This window comes from Orcinus orca, chromosome 7, assembly GCF_937001465.1.
Source record: "Orcinus orca chromosome 7, mOrcOrc1.1, whole genome shotgun sequence".
NCBI lineage: Eukaryota > Metazoa > Chordata > Mammalia > Artiodactyla > Delphinidae > Orcinus > Orcinus orca.
In genome coordinates this window covers 65,087,583-65,109,540 of record NC_064565.1, presented here as the reverse complement: position 1 = coordinate 65,109,540, position 21,958 = coordinate 65,087,583, and the positions used below count along the sequence as shown (strand labels likewise).

At 35.7% G+C, this 21,958-nt stretch overlaps 1 protein-coding gene and 1 long non-coding RNA gene across 3 annotated transcripts in view; one reads left to right on the top strand and one right to left on the bottom strand.

The window, feature by feature from the left end:
- LOC117200508 (uncharacterized) overlaps positions 1-21,958 on the top strand; it is a 250,081-nt gene that overhangs the window by 16,988 nt on the left and 211,135 nt on the right. The window lies entirely within an intron of this gene.
- Positions 1-21,958, bottom strand: part of AGPS (alkylglycerone phosphate synthase) — a 238,069-nt gene that overhangs the window by 106,159 nt on the left and 109,952 nt on the right. For both annotated transcript variants that reach the window (XM_004267360.3, XM_049712035.1), the window contains exons 18-19: positions 16,284-16,383; positions 13,967-14,024 (exon numbers count right to left, since the gene is read on the bottom strand). In XM_004267360.3, coding sequence (XP_004267408.1) covers positions 13,967-14,024; positions 16,284-16,383 — 158 coding nt within the window. The remainder of the gene's footprint in view (positions 1-13,966; positions 14,025-16,283; positions 16,384-21,958) is intronic.

The following is a 21,958-nucleotide window of genomic DNA, read 5'->3' as shown; positions in this document are numbered from 1 at the left end:
GCAGGATGCCCAACAGCTAGCTCGTCTGCCTCGTTTTACACCTCTAGTAATAATCCAATTCCACAAGGAGCTGAACCATCCTCTGAGAAGCCACCCAACAGCCACTGCATATTTAATGAAGTCGCTCACCAAGCGCTGGAAAACAGAAGGTGCTTGAAGTGCATCATTAGTTCTGTCAGAAGGATAATTTACACATCTATCTTGTCAAATTTTCTATGGTTTATACTTTTACAATAATCAATCTAACATACATTTGATTAGTGAACTAGAAAGTTAAAAAAATAAAAGGCAGTACAGGCAGCATAGCTGTGGCCCCTCAAAAACATATCTGATAAAATAATTTAACCCCTTGATGGCCTGATGGCAAAGGTCTGTAAGCTTCTTCTGTTAGTGATAACAGAATTTGAACTGAGGTCAGAAATCACAGTTTATGCAATTAAAGGGACTAGAAATCTTTTTGGATTTGCTTAACAATTTAAGTCAACTACATTACAGGATAAATGTACACAGAGAAAAGAGAGTTTAAGTAAAAACGCTTAATAAGCGTTTATAGTACGAGATTATTGGAAATAGTCTTCATAAAATTCTAGAGAACCTTCTCTGGCTGCCTCAGATGAATTGATAAATTAAAAAAGCAACAATGAAACATCGAAGGCCCTAATCCCAAAGATGGGATCATACTTCAAAGTAGAAGACTTTTATTCTAGAGTTAAACAACAACAATAATAATGCCATTTGTACAATCTTTATTTGCACTGCTAGGCATTTTAGAAATTAGCTTATTATACTGATCTGGACATGTGTAACACACGTGTGTGCACAACTATATAGTAGCTGCTTACATATCTGTAGACTCATTTTCAGAAAAGGAAGCATGCCATACTAAAGGGGAGAATGGATGAATGAAAACAGCAAATAACAGGTGGCCAAAGACTACTTCAACATTCCTTGTATGTACAGTTATCCATGAAAAGTCATGTGTACCTTCATACCACATGAAGCTTATTCCTCTTTCCAGACCTGGATTACCTGATGTGGGGTATTCATGACTACTGACTCAGCTACACTCCTGTGACTTCTGATCCTCTAGAAGTGTAAACCTAGCTTGAGAGCCAACACTAGAGCTACAAAAAGCCAAATCCACCATTTCTGAAAATAAGAAAGAGATCCCGTATTCCATAATTCTCATTTTTTTCTACATATTCAATGCTCAAAATACTTAAGCCAGGTATTTAAGAGTCTTAGATGTATTTTTAAAGGTACAAAAATCATAGGCCAGCCAAATACAGAAAACTAATGGAGGAAATTCTTTGTCTGCTTAAATTAAAAGTGGAGTTCACTTTTTTACGATTTAATTTCTTATACTGTATATACAGACAGAATAAAATAAGTATTTTGTGTTTTTTCCATAATATACAGTACATTTAAGAATTATACTTTGGGGACTTCCCTGGCGGTCCAGTGGTTAAGACTTCGCCTTCCAACGCAGGGGGTGTGGTTTGATCCCTGGTTGGGCAACTAAGATCCCACATGCCTTGCGGCCAAAAAGCCAAAACATAAAACAGAAGCAATAGTGTAACGAATTCAATAAAGACTTAAAAAATGGTCCACATCAAAAAAAAAATCTTAAAAAAAAATTATACTTTGGAACAGAGAAAATAGAAGCTTTTTGAAATCACAGGCTCAACAGTCCCCTTTGGATGCTAACAGCCCCAAGAAATAATATATTTTGTGGGAAGATCAACAGCAAAGAATGAACAGACATGTATATAAGAGGGATGGGTAATGGGAGTCTTGTGTGTGGAAAATGTGAACATGTTGGCCAGCCTAGCCACCAAAAATTATCTGGAACTAATCTTTGTGGTCTAAGGGACTGAAGACTTAGCAGAAACTACCTAATAATCTCATCTTAAAAGGGACACATCTAGGGTCTGCTAGCCAGAGTTCTTTTTAGCTAAATTAAAAACTCTCAATTATGAATTTGATTACAAGGCTGAAAAGACTTATTATACACTTATTTAAAAAACAAATCATGGGCTTCCCTGGTGGCACAGTGGTTAAGAGTCCGCCTGCCAATGCAGGGGATATGGATTTGAGCCCTGGTCTGGGAAGATCCCACATGCCACAGAGCAGCTAAGCCTGTGCACCACAACTACTAAGGCTGTGCTCTAGAGCCTGTGCTCTGCAACAAGAGAATCCACTGCAATGAGAAGCCTGCACACTGCAACGAAGAGTAGCCCCCACTCACTGCAACTAGAGAAAGCCCGCACACAACAACGAAGACCCAACTCAGCTACAAATAAAAATAAATAAAATGAATTTATAAAAACATTAAAAACAAATTATGAAATGGGCTGTACATTTAGAAGATTACTGAAGCTGAAGCTCAGAAGGAGAATTTAGCCAAAGTTAAAAGCACCTAACCGTTATTGAAATAACAGTGTTTTGAAAGTTCTACTTTGGGCATCCTGGATACCTTTTTAACACTATTCTACAGGTCAGATTTAAAAAAGAAAATCTAGATTTAGCTTCTTGTATGAGTGATCTGAGCACTGACTTTGTATTTCAAGATTTAATTAATCCAACTAAACTACTGGTGGATTATCTAAGGAACTAGCGCTAAAGGGACACCAACCTCCTGTCAGATGAGCTTCTGGCCCCGTGCAACTTGATCTGTACTGATGAGAAAAGAGAAGGACAATGGACAATTTCCACTCTTTCTGGTATCTGGTGATCTGACTATGATGATGTTTCTTTGGGAGGGAGTGGCGTGGGGTAGAACGTTCAACCTGAAAAGAGGGTTTAGTTGTCCATCTGTTTGTGCTATAAGGCACTTGTGTGTGGGGTAGAGCATTCAACCTGCAAAGAGGATTTAGTTGTCCGTCGGTTTGTGCTCTAAGGCATCTGTGTGTGTGTGTTTGGCTTTGGTGGAGGTACATGCTGAAGCCAACAGGTTTCCAGCTGAGGGATGTGAATACCCAGCTTTTCAAGACACATGAGATGGGACTATGAATACCACGGAGTCTAATTTAACGCTTAGTGGATACTTAAAGTCACGTTTGATTTATTAAGTCATCTGACATATTTTCTACTACTAATGAAACTTCTGACATCAAGATGAAAGATTCATAGATAATTAAAATCTGGTATTATAAGATTTTTCTCTTATTAAATATTTTTATATGTCAGTTTTCTTTATGCTAAGGTTTTATCTGTGCAGTTTATATAGCAGCTCTAAGATCTTACAGATCCTTAAATAGGTCTTTAGAGATGATGAAATAGAAAAAAAAGCCTGAATTATCAAGGTAATAACAGATGACAAGAGCTGGATTCAATCTGTCTTCAGAACACAATCAAGTGCTAATTCTGCTAACATCCCCAAAAGATGGCTTGACACGCTCAAAGTTTAAACCAAGTGGCAATTAATGCCTATACAACAGAGCTGAAAGCAAGTAAATGGCCAAATAACATGAAATAGATAAGGACAGTCAACATGATATGCTCCTTGAAGACTAGGGCCATGTTTTATTCATTTTTGTAGTCCTGTTGCATAATATAGTGTATGCCACATAGTAAGAATTCAAAAAATGTTAGTTAAAAAATAAATGTTGAACCACAGTTATCTGTAAGCCATTTTAGATAAGATGTAGGGATGCAAATATCCAGGGAAAGGCAATCTGGGTTTCCTTAATTTCCTTTGGTTTTATCTGCCTTGCATTCCCTATATTCTGACATTATTTCTTGGATATACTCAGAGCTATTCTGTATTAGCTAAGATAGGAGAAGGTATGTCACAGAACCTAACTCTCTTTTCCTTCAAATCTCTAGGAGACTTTGGACTATATCAATAGCTCTCAACAGAGGCAATTCTGCACCCTAAGGGACACTAAGCAATGTATAGAGAAGTTTTTGGTTGTCATAACTGGGGCGATGTTACCAGCATCTAGTGGGCAGGGGCCAGGGATGCTGCTAAACATACTACAATGCACAGGACGGCTCCCACACAAAGAATCTAGTCAAAAATGTCAACAGTGACAAGACCAAGAAATCTCGGACTATATGTTTACAAAGGTCTGTCTCCTAGGAGCCCGAACAATTTCCATAAAAGCAACATATCTTCACTGCTACAACCAACTGGATTAGCAGTGAATGGCTTTTACTATAGCAAGGTGACCTTGTTCTAAATTTGAGGCTACTGACCAAACTGAAAGAAATTCTGGAAAAAGTGGTAGACAGAAGTTATACTCTGAGAAAACCTACCATTAATGACAAATGCTAGTTTATTTCAGAACTTAACTCCTAAAGACTTGAATCTAATATCTACTGAAAAAAACTTTTAAGCCGTATTTGTGGGCCATTTTCCCAGCCAATGTGTGAAAATATATATGTAATAAAGCTTCACAGCACTGTCTGGTAGAACTTCCTGTGTCGATAGAAATGTCTGTATCTGCAGTATTTAACACAGTAGCCCCTAGCCACATGTGGATATCAAGCACTTGAAAGGTGGCTGCTGCAAATGAGGAAATACATTTTTATTTCATTTTAATTAATTTAAATTTAAATAGCCACAAGTACTCTAGTGATTTCTATGTTAAGACACCAAAGACAGAACATTAAAAATTAACTTTACCTAAAGTTACTTCTAACAGATCTTACACTTGAAAATATCTATTAGGATTAACTGTCTGCTAATCACCTGAAACTGACTATAAAAAGTTAATTATTCTCTAACAATATAATAATGTAGTAGAGGTATTCTGAGACTAACACCTAGCACTTAGAAGAGTCTTGGTCATAAAATTGCTAGGGAGAAAAAGTTCTCTTTAGAGGTCCAAAGAGAAGTGGTATTATCCAAGCCACCTACTCTCTCCTAGTGGCTGAGAAAATACACCTGAAGCTGGAAGTTACTACAGGTATATATAGCACAAGGTAAGAGATGGCAAACACAACGTTGTCCCTGCCCTTTGTCTGGGACTGGGCATCTGTAATTGCAAGGGTAGGAAGGAGCAGGGAACAATACATTCTTACAACAGATTTTCTGTCAGCTCTCAAATCTGTTCATCCTATGACACAGCTGAAATAGTTAAATGCTCAATTACATCATGGATTAAATTGGCTTTTACAGTCTGGTCTTAGAATCTCACTATTTACAACATTGCTTCAGTGGAAAAATATTATAATCAACTTTAAGTTTTGTGAGAAAAAGCCAATAACAAAGAAGAAACTGAAGGAAAAAAAGTTAAGGGTAAAACAAACTTTCTGCTACCTTATGGTAATCTGATAAAGATTCAATATTGGAAAGGCTATACTCATCTGGTAGCTATCAAAAGACCAAAATCACAACCAGCATATTGACACTGATATAGTCAAGATACAGAACATATCCGTCCCCACAAGGATTCTTGTGTTGCCTATTTATAGTCATCCCCACCCCACACCCAACTCCTGGAAACCACCAATCTGTTCTCTATTTCTCTAATTTTGTCATTTCAAATATGTTGTAGAAATACTATCACACAGAATGCAACCTTTCAGAATTGGCTTTTTTTCACTCAGCATAATTTCCTGGAGATTCATCCAAGTTGCTGCATGCGTTAATGGTTCGTTTCCCCTTACCGCTGAGTCGTATTCCATGGTATAGACGTACCACAGTTTGTTTAGCCATTTAATGGTTGAAGGACATCTGAGCTTACTCCAGTTTGGGACTACTATGAGTAATCTGCTCTGAATATACATATACAGGTTTATGTTTTCAATTCTCTGGTATAAATGCCCAAGAGTATAATTGTTGGGTTGAATGGTAGTTACATGTTTGATTTTATAAGAAACTGCCAACTGTTTTTACAGAATGACTGTACCACATTATGTTCCAACCAGTAATGTATGATTGATCTAATTTCTCTACATCCTTGCCAGCATGACACTGCCACTATTTTTTTATTTTAGCTTTCTGATAGGTGGATAGTGGTTTCTCTTGTGGTTTTAATTTGCATTTCCCTAATGGTTATTGATGTTGAACATCTTTTCATGTAATTATTTGTCATTTGTATATCCTCTTCAGTGAAATGATTCTTCATGTCTTTTGCCCAGTTTCTAATTGAATTGTTTGTATTTTACTATTGAGTTTTGAGAGTTCTTTATATATTATAGATATAGGTCTATTATTGGATATGTGGTTTGCACATATTTTCTCTTACTCTGTAGCCTAACTTTTCATCCTCTTAACAGTCTTTCACAGAGCAAACATTTTTAATTTTGATGAGATCCAATTTATCAATTTTTCCTGTAATGGATTGTACTCTGGGGGAACAGTCTGAGAACTCTTTGCCCAACTCTAGATCTTGAATATTTTCTCTTGTTTTTTTTCTAAAAGTTTTATTATTTTATGTTTTACATTTAAGCATATTATCTGTGTTGAGTTAATTTTGGCGTAAGGTTCAGATCAAGGTTCTTTTTTTTTTTTTTTTTAACCTATCAATGTCCAATTGTTCCAGCACCATTTGGTGAAAAAGCTATATACCTCCTCCACTGGACTGCTTTATGCCTTTGTCAAAATTGGTTGGACATATTCGTGTGGGTCTATTTCTGAGCTCTCTATTCTGTTCCATTGATCAATATGTCACTCTTCCAATACCACACAGTCTTGATGACTGTATATTATAAGTCTTGAAATCAGGTAAATTGATTCCTATGACTCTGTTCTTTTTTCAGAATTGTTTTAGCCATCTAGTTCCTTTGCCTTACCATATAAATTTGAGAATAATCTTTTCTATATCTACTAAAAATCTTTCTGAAATTTTGAAAGCAATTGTATTAAATAGGTAGATCAATCTAGGGAGAATTGACATCTTTATACCATGTTGTTTTCTACCAATCCATGAACACATCTCTCCATTTATTTAGGTCTTTGATTTTTTTCATCAGCATTCTGTTATTTTCAGAACACAGATCCTGTATATATTTTATTAGATTTATGCATAGGCATGTACATATTTTGTTAATTTAAATGTTTAATTTGGAGCATATGTAAATGGTACTTGCATTTTAAATCTCAGTTTCTATATGCTTGTTGTTAATATATAGAAATGCAATTGATCTTGGTGTGTGCTCTTGTATTCTGCGATCTTGCTGATCTTGTTCTAGTAGATTTTTTGGGGTGGGGGGCAGATTTTCTACACAGACAATCATGTCATCTATAAACAGCAATAGTTTCATTCATCCTTTCCAATCTGTATGTCTTTTATTTCACACTATAGGTTTTTAACAAAGTTGATCTTTTGCTCATTATTTCGAGTAGTCTCTTTTTACTTTTAAAGTTCCTCATACTATTGGATTATGTTAAGACCACAAAAACTGTTAAGAGCAGCTACCCCATAATTATTCTCTGAACAATAGGAAATAATTTTGGTTAGATAAAGACATCAATATTTAAACTAAGACTGGTTATATTTAATCAAGGTTTTTTACTTCCTGACAAGGCCTTAGGTATAATTTTAGCAAATGAACAACTTAAAAACTTAAGTCGTAAATTGAAATTTAAATATATGGCTGACATAAACGCTGCTGTTTAAACTGACCAGCTCGTCAGTTACAAAAACAAGCACTATGAAGATTAAGTTAAGCAGGCTTTATATTTCCTATAGCCTCCAGTTCCAGACTACATCTGTTTTCTTTGATACACAAAACCAGAGTTAAAATAGCTCCATTTATCACAGCATGATTGTAGGCAGACAAACCAGCCTGTCTGTTTCCAGATAGTGAAAGCAACTGTTATTAATCACAATTACAGGCCAAACCCTCTAAGAGAAACTGCATCAATACTCTCCCAACCCCCAGCCCTTCTACTTTTGAACTCAAAAATGGTACTGAGAATGTCATGATACTGCCTGAAGGTCAGCAACTAAAGCTGCTCCTATGAGGTTGCCTTGAGTTTTAAGTTCAGGATGCAAATTAAGGAAAATCTTTTCTACACATATAAAAAGCAATCTTTTGAGAGCTCTATTATTAACTTTAGAAGGATAATTAAACCCATTCTATTTAAAATTTATATGGAAAGATTTCTGCTTTATGAAACTATATTGAATAGCACAGGATATTTGAAATTTACAAATTAGATGATTAACTTTAAGCAGAGAAGCATGTATGAAAATAGACATTTTTTATAGCAAATTTTGTTGCCAATTATGCTGCTCTTTCATACAGATTGTAACAGAACCTCCTATAGGGTGAGACTAACTGCAGGTTATAGATGAAAATATTAAGACAATTGTTGAATTATATTCCTTGAATATATGGGTCTTTTTCAAATAAACTATAACCCTTTCTTCAATGGTTAGAGTAGGGGGTTAAGAATACAAACCAGAGTTTCACTTGGTGCTGTCTACTGCTTTTATTTTTTTAGAAGACTACTGTTTCTTAAGCACCTACTATATGCAGGACACTTCTGATGCTTTATATACATTATCACACTTAAGTGTTACAATAATCTGAGGTAGGTACTATTCCCATTTTGCAGATGAGAAAACTGCAGCTCAGAGAAGTTATTTCCCTAAGGTCACACAGGTAGTTAAGTACAGAGCCAAGAGTCAAATACAGATTTGATTCCAAAGCCTATGTTTTTTCCCCTCTGTTTGTAAGCCTCTCAAACTTGCATTTGTTTTAAGATAAAGGCTTAAATGGAATCTTACATATATAATACATCTACGGAAGAACACTAAAATGGCTGGTGTTGGGCAGTTGTAGTGAAAGGCACATTATTTTACCCTACTTTTCCACTGAATAACTGACTTTGCTAATACACATTCTCAGAAATATTATGGAATAAACTGAGCCTTTTCATGATTAAACATGACCCTATATTCAAACAAGGCCTGATTATTAAACATTTGAAGCTAAATTAGCAAGGAGACTAATGCCATTCTAACATGAAAGATTCAGAGATGTCTGAGAATTTGCAAAATTGCCCCAAATTCTGTGAGCGCTTGGACACTTAACTACACACGTAACATATTCATTGAGCATCTACTTCTATGTAGAACAGCCAGTCACTGTTCTAGGGACTGGGGAACACAGTGATGGACAAGATACAGTCAGTAACCTCATTGAACTTATTCGAATGAGGAACACATAAACTATACAAGAGAATAGGGAAGACGCCTCTAAGAAGGTGACATTTTTATCAGAGATCTTCATGATGGGAAAGTGAGCCATGCAAATAAATATCTGGCGGCGGGGGAGGGGGGGAACAAGAGAAAGAACAGCAGGAAGAGACGGAATAAATAGCAAACGCCTTGAAGGGGGAAGAGGGTTGATATGCCTGAGAAATAGCAAGAAGGACACTACTGCTGGAGGGAAAAAGTAGTAAGAGATGAAGACAGAGAGATAAAACACACAATGTATATCCTTGAAGAACCTAATAAGGACTTTGGATTTTATTCTGAATGTGAGGAGAAAATAATGAATTTTAAAAAGATTACTTGGGCAGCAAGAGAGATGACAGCAGGGGAACAGGAGTGAAGGTGGACAGACCAATTAAGAGGCTGCACTTGTCCCAGCAAGAAAAAACGGTGATTTGAACTAGGGTGGTGGTGGTGATCCCTTCTGGTATTTGGGAGTCATGAGCATAAGGATGGTGTTTTAAGTCCTGGGACTGAAGTAATCATTGAGGGAGTGAGGAAACACGGAGGAACGATCTGGCTCTGGGCTGAGCCCTGGAGCACGCCAGTGTTTATAAAGTGGTTTAGAAGACAACCTAGCAAAGGGAAAGCATCTTCATTTTACCAGCACATACGAAATATATTTTGTGTTCAGGCTTACCTAGTTTCTTTTTCAAAGCCATAGAGGAATCCAAGTAGTTCAGAATTTGTTTACACACAGTCATATTTTTGACTGCATGAAAATAAAAAATATGAGAAATGTGATAGAAATAAAAGATTCCTATTTAAATGAGGCAGAACCTCTCAATAAATTAATATGCAATCAAACCTTGCTACATTGAAGTTCAAGTTAATAATTTCTAAAATTAAATTATTTCATCAACCTTGGAGTCTTCAACAAAAAAAGGCTTATAAGCCTAGAACCTGAAAATGCACATAAATTATACAAGGAGTTTTACTGTAACATGATCTGACCTGCATTTGTTTTATTACCTGATACTGCTGACATGTTAGAAACCTATAATCAGGAAGTATAAAAACAACCAGAAAGTCAAACTGACTTATGTGCAAGAACTGAGAAAACAATGAAATAGCTATGATGAGGAAATTAAAATGTTCATTCATTTCTGTTTTAACATCTAAAGCAGGACAAGCAACTAACTTAGTGTTAAAATTAAAGAAACAGAGGTTTTATATTTTAAAAGAGAAAGACTAATGTTTAGTATTTCTTCTCATATACTTTTAAATGCATGTGCCTCTTTTCAAAGGCTTTCAATTTCAATCTTTTTAGCTTTTGGCCTATTTTCACTATTATGTTCTTAAGTCAGAGGACAAGGACCCTGAAGCAGGATGAACTGAGTTCAAACTCAAATTCTGGCACTAACAACTATTGCTGATACTTTGAAGTTACTGTACACTCAGAGGCTTAATATATCTTCATCTGAAAGACAGGAACAATATCTACTCCACGGCATTTTGATCAGGATTAAAGGAGACTGTCATGCAGAGCACCTAGCAAATATTTACAGCTTTATAAATGTTAATTCCTTTCCCTATTTTATCTTCCTTCTCTTTGATGTTTTAACATCTATAGCATTTACATGTTTATTAAAGTCACCTTTTGAGTGCTTTTCAAAGAAAATGGGAGACTCTTATCTTGGTTAAAATATGATGATATCATAAACCTACCAGTTTTGATCAGCACCTTTTGAAATGCTATAATATTTTACTTTACTGGACTGTAAGATCCTTCAAGGGAAGGACTACCATTCTTTGAAATCCTATTGCCTAGTGGACCAGTAATATTTATAATGTGGAAAACATATTATACAACAATATTAAAAAGCATTAGGGGGCTTCCCTGGTGGCGCAGTGGTTGAGAGTCCACCTGCCGATGCAGGGGATGCGGGTTCGTGCCCCGGTCCGGGAAGATCCCACATGCCGCAGAGCGGCTGTGCCCGTGAGCCGTGGCCGCTGAGCCTGCACATCGCCTGTGCTCCGCAATGGGAGAGGCCACAACAGTGAGAGGCCCGCGTACCGCAAAAAAAAAAAAAAAAAAAGGCATTAGGCATACTTGGTATCAAAAATATCCCAGGAGCTATTTATATTTTTTGCTTTGGAATCAAGAATTGAATAATCATGATCTTTTGGTTAATTAAGGTTTATATCTTTTCAACTATTCTTTAAATTAATTTCTATTTGTTTACTGAATAATAAAACAGATTATTAACCACAACTTTCACAAATAAAGTCTAAGTCTCAAATAAATTTGTACTAGAATTACTTAACTCTTTATTATTTTAAATTTGTGTGTATTTTTTTTTTTCCTGTAATGACAGCTTCACATATACATTATTTCAAGTATGTTTATGTAGGTTATGTTAGAGCCTGCTAAGAAGCTCTCAGTGTCTGGGGTGTACCTGAATAAGTATTGTCAACACTTCTGCCATACTAGACTTTCAGCATCTCATATATAGACACTATTGGTGGGACCTGAATATCCTCATAGATCCTAAAGGAGTAAAATGTCATTAGCAAGAAAAAAAAGCATTGGTTTGGCTTTCCTCCACAATGTTGCAGGTCATTTGGTCATTTCCATAACTTCTGTAGAATTTATCGCACTGTAAAGCTTAAGTAAACGAAGAACATCCTCTCACAATTAAGGAAATTAGTTCATATAACCCAGTTATCTAAATAACAATTAAGCCTCTGTTTCTTTCTATATAGTACAAGATTTGGCTATTCTCACCCTCTTGCAGAATCACATCTCTCTCATATTTACTATCACAAACATAGCTCCTACAGTTCCTGACCTTAAAGGAAAAAGTGCACTTGTTGGCTGCTGACATGTACCAAAAGGCAAAATTGTTGGCTATGGAAAGGAAAATTCTTTTTTTCTTCAAATAATTAATTATAGCTAAATTATTCTGTTTCCTCCCTCCATGAAATCAATTTAGAATGAAGAACATATTACTTAATGATATTATGTAATTTTACAAGTATACTTGTAAATTACATAGCAATATAGTGGCATCCTAAAATAAAATATATAAAAAAGATTTAAAGTAAAGTATATAGCTTTCTGAACATTTTAAAGGAAGGTGCTAAAATTCTAAGCACCTTTATGAAATACCTCATGTTTATAGTTCCAAAATTAGGTTTAGACTTTTAGATTAATCAAAAGTTTTTAATTTCACTTGAGACATTTCTAATATCCAGTTTCTTCCCTTCTTCATTTTTGTCGTTCTAGCATTCATTAGAATCTCCATCAAAAGGTAATAAACAGGAAAAGGAGGAAAAGAACAAATTCATTCACCTTAATGCTTATCAGTCAGCTAAGTTAGAAATTTATTTGTGGAGGTTAAGAAAAAGTAGAGGGAATGCAAAAGATTAAATTGATACAATGATGCTGGGAATTGTCTATTTCATTCATCCACATTAGCAATCTTCTTCAGGCCTGCCTGCAATAATGTCATATGAACACAGATCCTCCACAGCCCACTCTGTTTTCTACCAAAATTCTTTCAATCATCCTACAAACATGTATGGAGGGCTGACTGGGGCCAAGCACTGTTCTAGGTGCTGGTACACAGAAATGAAACAGAAGTCCCTGTCCTTATGGATCCTACTTACCAGTAGGAGGAGATAGCTAATCTCAAGAAGTATAAATATATAGCATGTTAGATAATGCTAAATGCTATGATGGAAAATCAAACAGGGAAACAGGGATATGGAGTATCCAGAGTAGGAGTATAAGCTGAAATTTTTAAATTCAGTGGTCATTTACCTTCATGCACTTCCCTAAAAAAATTTTTTAATTAAAAAAATCTACACATATATTTTCTAGGTACCAATTTATATTGAGGGATATATTAAAAACACTGGTAGATATGTCTAGGTAGATATAACATAGGTAGATATATCATAATTTTTATTACTGATGTGATCAACTCTCCAATAAAAATACTACAATGATCAAAAAGAAATACTAAAAACAGCATTAAAATCTTGAAAAGATTTTTTCATATCCCGCCTTGATTAATTTGCTGAATTTTGGGTGGGCAGAACAAACAGCTATTCAATATATAGTACAACTGACTTTAGCTACATTCCAATAGTGGATGAAAAACATTTAGGTAGGGCTTCCCTGGTGGTGCAGTGGTTGGGAGTCTGCCTGCCAGTGCAGGGGACATGGGTTCGGGCCCTGGCCTGGGAGGATCCCACATGCCACGGAGCAGCTGAGCCTGTGCGCCACAACTGCTAAGGCTGCGCTCTGGAGCCCGCGTGCCACAACTACTGAAGCCCACGCCCCTGGGGCCTGTGCTCCCCAATAGGAGAGGCCACTGCAATGGGAGGCCTGCGCACCGCAATGAAGAGTGGCCCCCGCTCGCTGCAACTGGAGAGAGCCTGCACAGAGCAACGAAGACCCAGCACAGCCAAAAATAAAAATAAATAAAATAAATAAATTTATTTAAAAAAACAAAAAACATTTAGGTAGGTTCTTTTTCCCCCTTTAAAAAGTTTTGCTCTAATGGTCAAATACCTCCCAGGTTTGCTGGGCTATCTTGGGTGACATGAAGTTCCTGAGAACTCAGAAGGCTGTCTAGGTTCTGTTATCTAGGCAGGCTTGTCAAATCAAGCTTCTGTCAGTTACTACCACAGCACAGGCAACCTCAGTGACAGACATAACAACTTCAAAGAGAGCCCTAGTGCTCTCAAATTACTCATATTATGACTCCCCCTAGCACTGTATCAAACCAAATATTTTAAACAGTAGGAATATTAGAAATTCTATCCCCAAAAAAGAATACCTCCGTGGTGATGCGACAGGCTCCCTCCATTAGCGAGGATTTCTTCTCTAGCAGCTGCCTGTATTTGGAAACAAAACAACAAATAGATCACTTTGAGGTGAAAGAGTAAGACCCAACTCCCAAAGGAGATACATACTTTCTGGGTTAAATAATAAAGGAGAAGCCTAATTTTCCTTTCTCTTAGGTTAACTGTATTTAAAGAGCAATTAAAATATGCAGCCTAGCTTTATAAGTTTTTTTCTAGTGAATAGTCGCAGTGTCTACAATTGTTACATCAAGATTCTAGAAAAGAAAAAAGAAGGCAAAATGACCAATTCATCAGCACTAAAAAGTTTTGTGAGGAGTCCGGTCCTACTCTGAAGTAAACATCTCACTATACCAACAAACATTAATTGACTGTATATGGTATGTCCAGAAAAGTACTAAGCAATTTACCTGGAATTACTCAGTTATTTTCACTAAAGCCTTATGGAATAATTTCAATTACTCCTATTTCACAGATAAAGAAAATGAGGCTTAGATGGTTAAATTACTCACCTAATATCATACAGTGGGCATAAGATTCAAGATTACTTACAAAGCTATCAGGGATTAACGGTAAAAACCCTTATGGAGAACATTTCTTAGGTCAATGCCTTGGGACAAATTACTTCTCAGGCTTATGGATATCTAAGTGTGAAAAAAAACACCTTGTTTTATCCTCTTAACATGTTAGGCTCCAACTAGGCTCCTTAAAGAGCAATAAGGTTAGAAAGATAAATACTTAAAGCAATATATAGAATGACTGAAGTACAGGGTGAAAGAAGGGTTACAGAAACTGGAATTACATTCAATTCATGAGTATGTAACAGATATGAGGTAAAATCCCTACAGTGCCTTGAACCTCCTAGAATTACTTGGGTGTGTATAAACCATCAGAGTTAGGCCACAGTAGAAGAGACCCTCCCTTCAGGAGGGACAGATGGACCACATCTCATTGCAAAGTAATTTATAAGAACCCTCATCACTGAGGATTTAGGGTTTTTCAAATGAATCATACATATGCTAGCCCTACTCTAAGAGACTATGTCTTCTAACAAATTATTTTATGTAAAGCAGTAACTACTTGAAACCAGCAGCACTTAGAGAATGGCTGTTAGGCTTGGGAAAGAAGGAACACTTTCATTTTTGTAGTACTATGGGGAAGGGGCCTTTGGGTAGCCAGAGGGCAACACCAAAACTGTTGTGGCCTCTCCCATTGCAGAGCACAGGCTCCGGACGCACAGGCTTAGCGGCCATGGCTCACGGGCCCAGCCGCTCCGCGGCATGTGGGATCTTCCCGGACCGGGGCACGAACCCATGTCCCCTGCATCGGCAGGCGGACTCTCAACCACTGTGCCACCAGGGAAGCCCAGGACTCAAACTTTTGAGGATGATGGATATGTTCATTATTTTGATTGGGGTTACAATTTCACAGGTGCATACATAGGTCAAAACCCATGAAACTGTACATATTATGTGCAGTTTACTATATCTCAATTATACTTCAGAAAAGCTGGGTTTTTTTTGTTTTTTTTTTTAAAAAAAGGAGGCATAAGAGGGAGCCAACCATACCCTGTGGTTTGGGTCTAAAAGTGTGCCACTGAAAATCACCTTGTGGTACTACCTTTGGCAGGCAGGCAACAGAATTAATACTAGGACACCTGAGGTTTTATTTTTAACAAACCCCAGTCTCCTCCTGCTTCCTCCACAGTCTAGTCTGTTTCTTCAACCCTAGGCATACTTGTCATCAGAAATATTGACTATCAAACAGAAGGCGTTATAAAAATTAGATGCTTAAGGTCATTTAAGAAATGTAATAGAAACTGCTGGCAAATGAACCTCAAAGGCCTACATAAAACTTAAGCAAACAAAAAAATTATAAACCTAGAATTAGGAAATTACAGCAACATAGGCCAAGAGCTTTAGAGCCGCTGACCTCAAAAGCAGTCACCATATGGAGCTGGCTGGGCTGCTGAAGTGATATCAAGGGTCCATATAGTCTTCTGTTATTTAATTTAATCAGGTATTATGTACTATAAGTAATATCCAAAGAATCACAGGCAACAGAACATTAATTTTAGAATATTAATTGTAATATGTATAGGGAATATGAATTTTAGACTTCTAATTCAGTATTCAATCCAGTGTAAAAATTATGCTTCTCATTTCTATGGGCTATCAACCAGGTAAACCACAAGTTATTAAAGACAGTCAAACTAAAATTCATAAATTGATAGTAAAGTTTACTTAAATTAATAAAAGAATGTAAGAGCTATATTCATGTATGCAAAATTACCTCAGTTTGTTCAAACACAGTCAGTGGGTCACTGATTCCCCTGTAGTTAAAGGCAAAGTAGAAATAGATACATGCACCTGCATCATAAGTCTGAGTCACCCTAAAAAACAAACAGACAAAATCCCCCACAAGGCTTTAAGTGAAATCAGATTTAACATCTAGAAACTTAAAGACAAGATTGTTTGAATGATTTGCTTAAGCCATAATCTCATTCTCTACCCACCCTCTTACTCCGTGGATGGAAAATAGATTTGCTGGATAAAGGATATCTAAGAACTACTTGTACTATTTTTATAACTTTTTTGGTAAGTCTGGACTATTACCCCAAAATTTTTTTTTAATTTTAAGATAATGTAAATATTTCTCCAACTGGCCTGAAATATACAAAATTCCACTTCCTCAGAAGGGATTTTTTTTTTCTTTTTTAACAAAGTATACTGCAGTTATAGACAGCCCCAAAACAGACTACATGGAACTTTGTGATCCATTATAAGTCTTCTAAGCTTCCTCAAAGTTAACAGAAATACATATGAGAACTTGAAACTAGAAAACAAGAAAAATGTTCAAATACCAAAAATGATCAGACTGGGCAAAACACAGCACCTTCACCAAGTTCACATTATTAGTAACAACTTTGAAAACAAATTGAATGACATGGCCTTAAGAGAGTATCTCCAAAGGTTTTACACTCTAGGTCCCATATGTGTGCATGTTGTATATGTATTTGCAAAAGGTATCAAGAATGTTAGATTAATAAATCATATACATGATATATATCTGGGCTTTCAAAATGTAATTAGGTGAAGCATTTAAAAGGGAGCCAAGGTAATCACAGTCAAATCTCTGAATGCAATTTACAAAGGTTCCCACAAAGAAGTTAATTTAACAGAAAGAGCAAATACAGAGGAAATACTTTTTTTTTACTACACAATACAAACAGAATCTAATCCAAAATTTTAATGGCCTTTTAGGCCAAATGTTAGGTGCCTCAGAACAGAAGAAATGAACTGTTTAACAATGCTACTGTCAATTTGCCAGCTATGTTTTTCTTCTAGTGTTAATTCAACCATAAAAAAGATCCCTTGAATGTTTACATTTTAACTACCAGATTTACAAAGTTTAAGAAAAATTGGAAAACCATGTTAACTGCAAGGGCACTATCACTATGAATAACCAAATTTAAATAAATTTAAAGGATACATGAATGAAATGAGTTTACAGCGATTAGTAAAATATACATTACTCATATGAGAATCATTAATATCAATAAATAGAAAATATAACTAAATATTAATAGAACATTGCCACCTTCCAACAAATCCAGGAGCTATATTACACAATTCAGTTATCAGTAGATAAGGAGGCTTCTAAAATTACAACAAAGCTTGAGTGATCAGTATCTCAAACAAAGCAGAAATAACATTTTTTGGAAAACCTTAATCTGGGGCCATTTTAGAAAGTGACAGAACTAATACCTTTTAATAGATCAATTCTATCATTTAAGACACTTAAACACTAATGTCTTCCAAAATCATCTGGACAAGAGAAAGTGTGGCTGCCAAAGTCATTATATTATTCTTTAATTTCTAAAACATTTTTGTGCTGTATACTTTTTGGAGTACTGTACTTATGTTAGACTCACTGGCTAGGAAGTCCTTCCCACAAAACTTCCTCAGAAAATTTAGGGTTAGAATTCCTATTCCAATATACAAAGTACCTTTTAAAAGACAGAAATGAAATAAATGAACTTAATAAATGCATCCTACAGCTGAATTCTTTTCCTTGGGATCTCTGATTTCAATGAGATCTATAACTATTTTAAATTAATTTCAGAATAGCTTTTTTAAAAAAACTGGTTTAAAAATTACATCTCACACATTCAACATTTATACTCAACACAGAATAATCTCCTTAGCCACTGTTAATCAGCTCAAATCAAACTACAGTTAAGCGTTAATCAAGCATATGCTATAAAAACTATATTTAAAACTCCTATTTAGCAAAATCATTCAATTAACTTAGACTTTGCACATTCTAAACTTTGGTTTTATAAGATGATCACAGAAGCTGAGCATTAGGCTTTTATCAGAAAATCCTTCTTAAAAAAACAGCTATGTAATAAATGACATATCAATTCAGAATATGTATACCAATTCTATCTACCTGCAATACAATACATACTGAAGATCCTTAGGCCTTATAAGTACCTTCTAAAGAACCAAGACTTAAGTATTGTTACAGAAGGTGTCCTAAGGCAGAATATTTTACTTCCCAATAACTTTCAGTAAGTAGTGGTTTATCACAATGGTATTTTCATAATGAAGGGGGAGAAGTCTCAAGGGATGCTGAATAGAGAGGTAGGGCAGAAGAAGGGAGACAGGATAATATCTGTTAAGCTATCACTTGACAAAGCAAAAGAATAAAAAATCCTCAACTACACAGAAATAGATTCTATTACTTTAAATGTTTCAGATTTTACTATTAACAAATGACTTTTGGATTATTGGGCCTGTTTGTTTTCAGTTTATAATAATAAGAGGCTTGACAGACCAGATTGTCAAGAGAAGAACTAAATATCAACTTAGGTGATAATATAAATAAATACACTTTTTTTCTTGCGGTTTAAGAACTTTAAGATAAAAGGTTCATTTTTAAAGATATGTCCAAATTAACAAAAAAAAAAAAGAACAGGTACATTTTTACTCCTTTAATTTGGAAAGCTTCTCTCCAAGATCAGTCACTAAGCTACCAGTAGCGTTACCATGTTATAAGTTTTTTATTAAACAGAACAAGGCCCCTTTTTCCCCTCCTTCAGATATAATCGAATGCCCAGCCAATAATCTCTAAAATCCACATTTTAAGCCTTTACATTCTACCCCAAATATACTTGTTCTAAAAGATGTTAATACACACACTTGACTTAGTACTTCCCAAAATGTTCTTCAAACCATGTCTCTCCCACAAAGAAGCATAAAAGACTATTTCAAGGATACTCTTCTGATTGATGTGAACAGTTATGGTATAAGAAAGATGCTTTCCTCACATCTCATGTAAGAATTTTGTTGTCATACCCAGCAAAAGCACAATCTAATATTCACAGAAAGATAGACAAGATGAAAAGGCAGAGGGCTATGTACCAGATGAAGGAACAAGATAAAACCCCAGAAAAACAACTGAATGAAGTGGAGATAGGCAACCTTCCAGAAAAAGACTTCAGAATAATAATAGTGAAGATGAACCAGGACCTCGGAAAAAGAATGGAGACAAAGATCGAGAAGATGCAAAAACTGTTTAACACAGACCAAGAAGAATTAAAGAACAAACAAACAGAGATGAGCAATACAATAACTGAAATGAAAACTACACTAGAAGGAATCAATAGCAGAATAACTGAGGCAGAAGAACAGATAAGTGACCTGGAAGACAGAATGGTGGAAATCACTGCTGTGGAACAGACTAAAGAAAAAAGAAAGAAAAGATATGAAGACAGCCTAAGAGACCTCTGGGACAACATTAAACACAACAACATTTGCATTATAGGGGTCCCAGAAGGAGAAGAAAGAGAGAAAGGACCAGATAAAATACGTGAAGAGATTATAGTCGAAAACATCCCTAACATGGGAAAGGAAATAGCCACCAAGGTCCAGGAAGCGCAGAGAGTCCCATACAGGATAAAACCAAGGAGAAACATGCCGAGACACATGGTAATCAAATTGGCAAAAATTAAAGACAAAGAAAAGTTATTGAAAGCAGCAAGGGAAAAACGACAAATAACATACAAGGGAACTCCCATAAGGTTAACAAATGATTTCTCAGGAGAAACTCTACAAGCCAGAAGGGAGTAGCATGATATACTTAAAGTGATGAAAGGGAAGAACCTACAACGAATATTACTTTACCGGCAAGGATCTCATTCAGATTTGATGGAGAAATCAAAAGCTTTACAGACAAGCAAAATCTAAGAGAATTCAGCACCATCAAACCAGCTCTACAACAAATGCTAAAGGAACTTCTCTAAGCGGGAAACACAAGAGAAGAAAAGGACCTACAAAAACAAACCCAAAACAATTAAGAATATGGTGACAGGAACATACATATCAATAATTACCTTAAACATAAATGGATTAAATGCTCCAACCAAAAGACAAAGGCTTGCTGAAAGGATACAAAAATAAGACCCATCTATATGCTGTCTACAAGAGACCCACTTCAGACCTAAAGACACCCACTTCAGACCTAGAGACACATACAGACTGAAAGTGAGGGGATGGAAAAAGATATTCCATGCAAATGGAAATCAAAAGAAAGCTGGAGTAGCAATACTCATATCAAATAAAATAGACTTTAAAATAAGGAATGTTACAAGAGACAAGGAAGGACACTACATAATGATCAAGGGATCAATCCAAGAAGAAGATATAACAATTATAAATATATATGCACCCCAACATAGGAGCATCTCAATACATAAGGCAACTGCTAACAGCTCTAAAAGAGGAAATCGACAGTAACACAATAATAGTGGGGGACTTTAACACCTCACTTACACCAATGGACAGATCATCCAAAATGAAAATAAATAAGGAAACAGAAGTTTTAAATGATACAATAGACCAGATAGATTTAATTGATATTTATAGGACATTCCATACCAAAACTGCAGATTACACTTTCTTCTCAAATGCGCACAGAACATTCTCCAAGATAGATCACATCTTGTGTCACAAATCAAGCCTCAGTAAATTTAAGAAAATTGAAATCACATCAAGCATGTTTTCTGACAACAATGCTATGAGATTAGAGATCAATTACAGGGAAAAAAACCATAAAAAACACAAAACAAATGGAGGCTAAACTATACATTACTAAATAACCAAGAGATCACTGAAGAAATCAAAGAGGAAAACAAAAAATACCTAGAGACAAATGACAATGAAAACCCGATGATCCAAAACCTATGGGATGCAGCAAAAGCAGTTCTAAGAGGGAAATTTATAGCTACACAAGCCTACCTCAAGAAACAAGAAAAATCTCAAATAAACAATCTAACCTTACACCTAAAGGAACAAGAGAAAGAAGAACAAACAAAACCCAAAGTTAGGAGAAGGAAAGAAATCATAAAGATCAGAGAAGAAATAAATGAAAGAGAAAGAAGACAATAGCAAAGATCAATAAAACTAAAAGCTGGTTCTTTGAGAAGATAAACAAAATTGATAAACCATTAGCCAGACTCATCAAGAAAAAGAGGGAGAGCACTCAAATTAATAAAATTAGAAATGAAAAAGGAGAAGTTACCACAGACACCGCAGAAATACATAGCATCCTAAGAGACTACTACAAGCAACTCTATGCACATAAAATGGACAACCTGGAAGAAATGGACAAATTCTTAGAAAGGTATAACCTTCCAAGACTGAACCAGGAAGAAATAGAAAATATGAACACACCAATCACAAGTAATGAAATTGAAACTGTGATGAAAAATCTTCCAACAAACAAAAGTCCAGGAAAACATGGCTTCACAGGTGAATTCTATCAAACATTCAGAGAAGAGCTAACACCCATCCTTCTCAAACTGTTCCAAAAAATTGCAGAGGAAGGAACACTCCCAAAGTCATTCTATGAGGCCACCGTCACCCATGATACCAAAACCAGACAAAGATACTACAAATAAA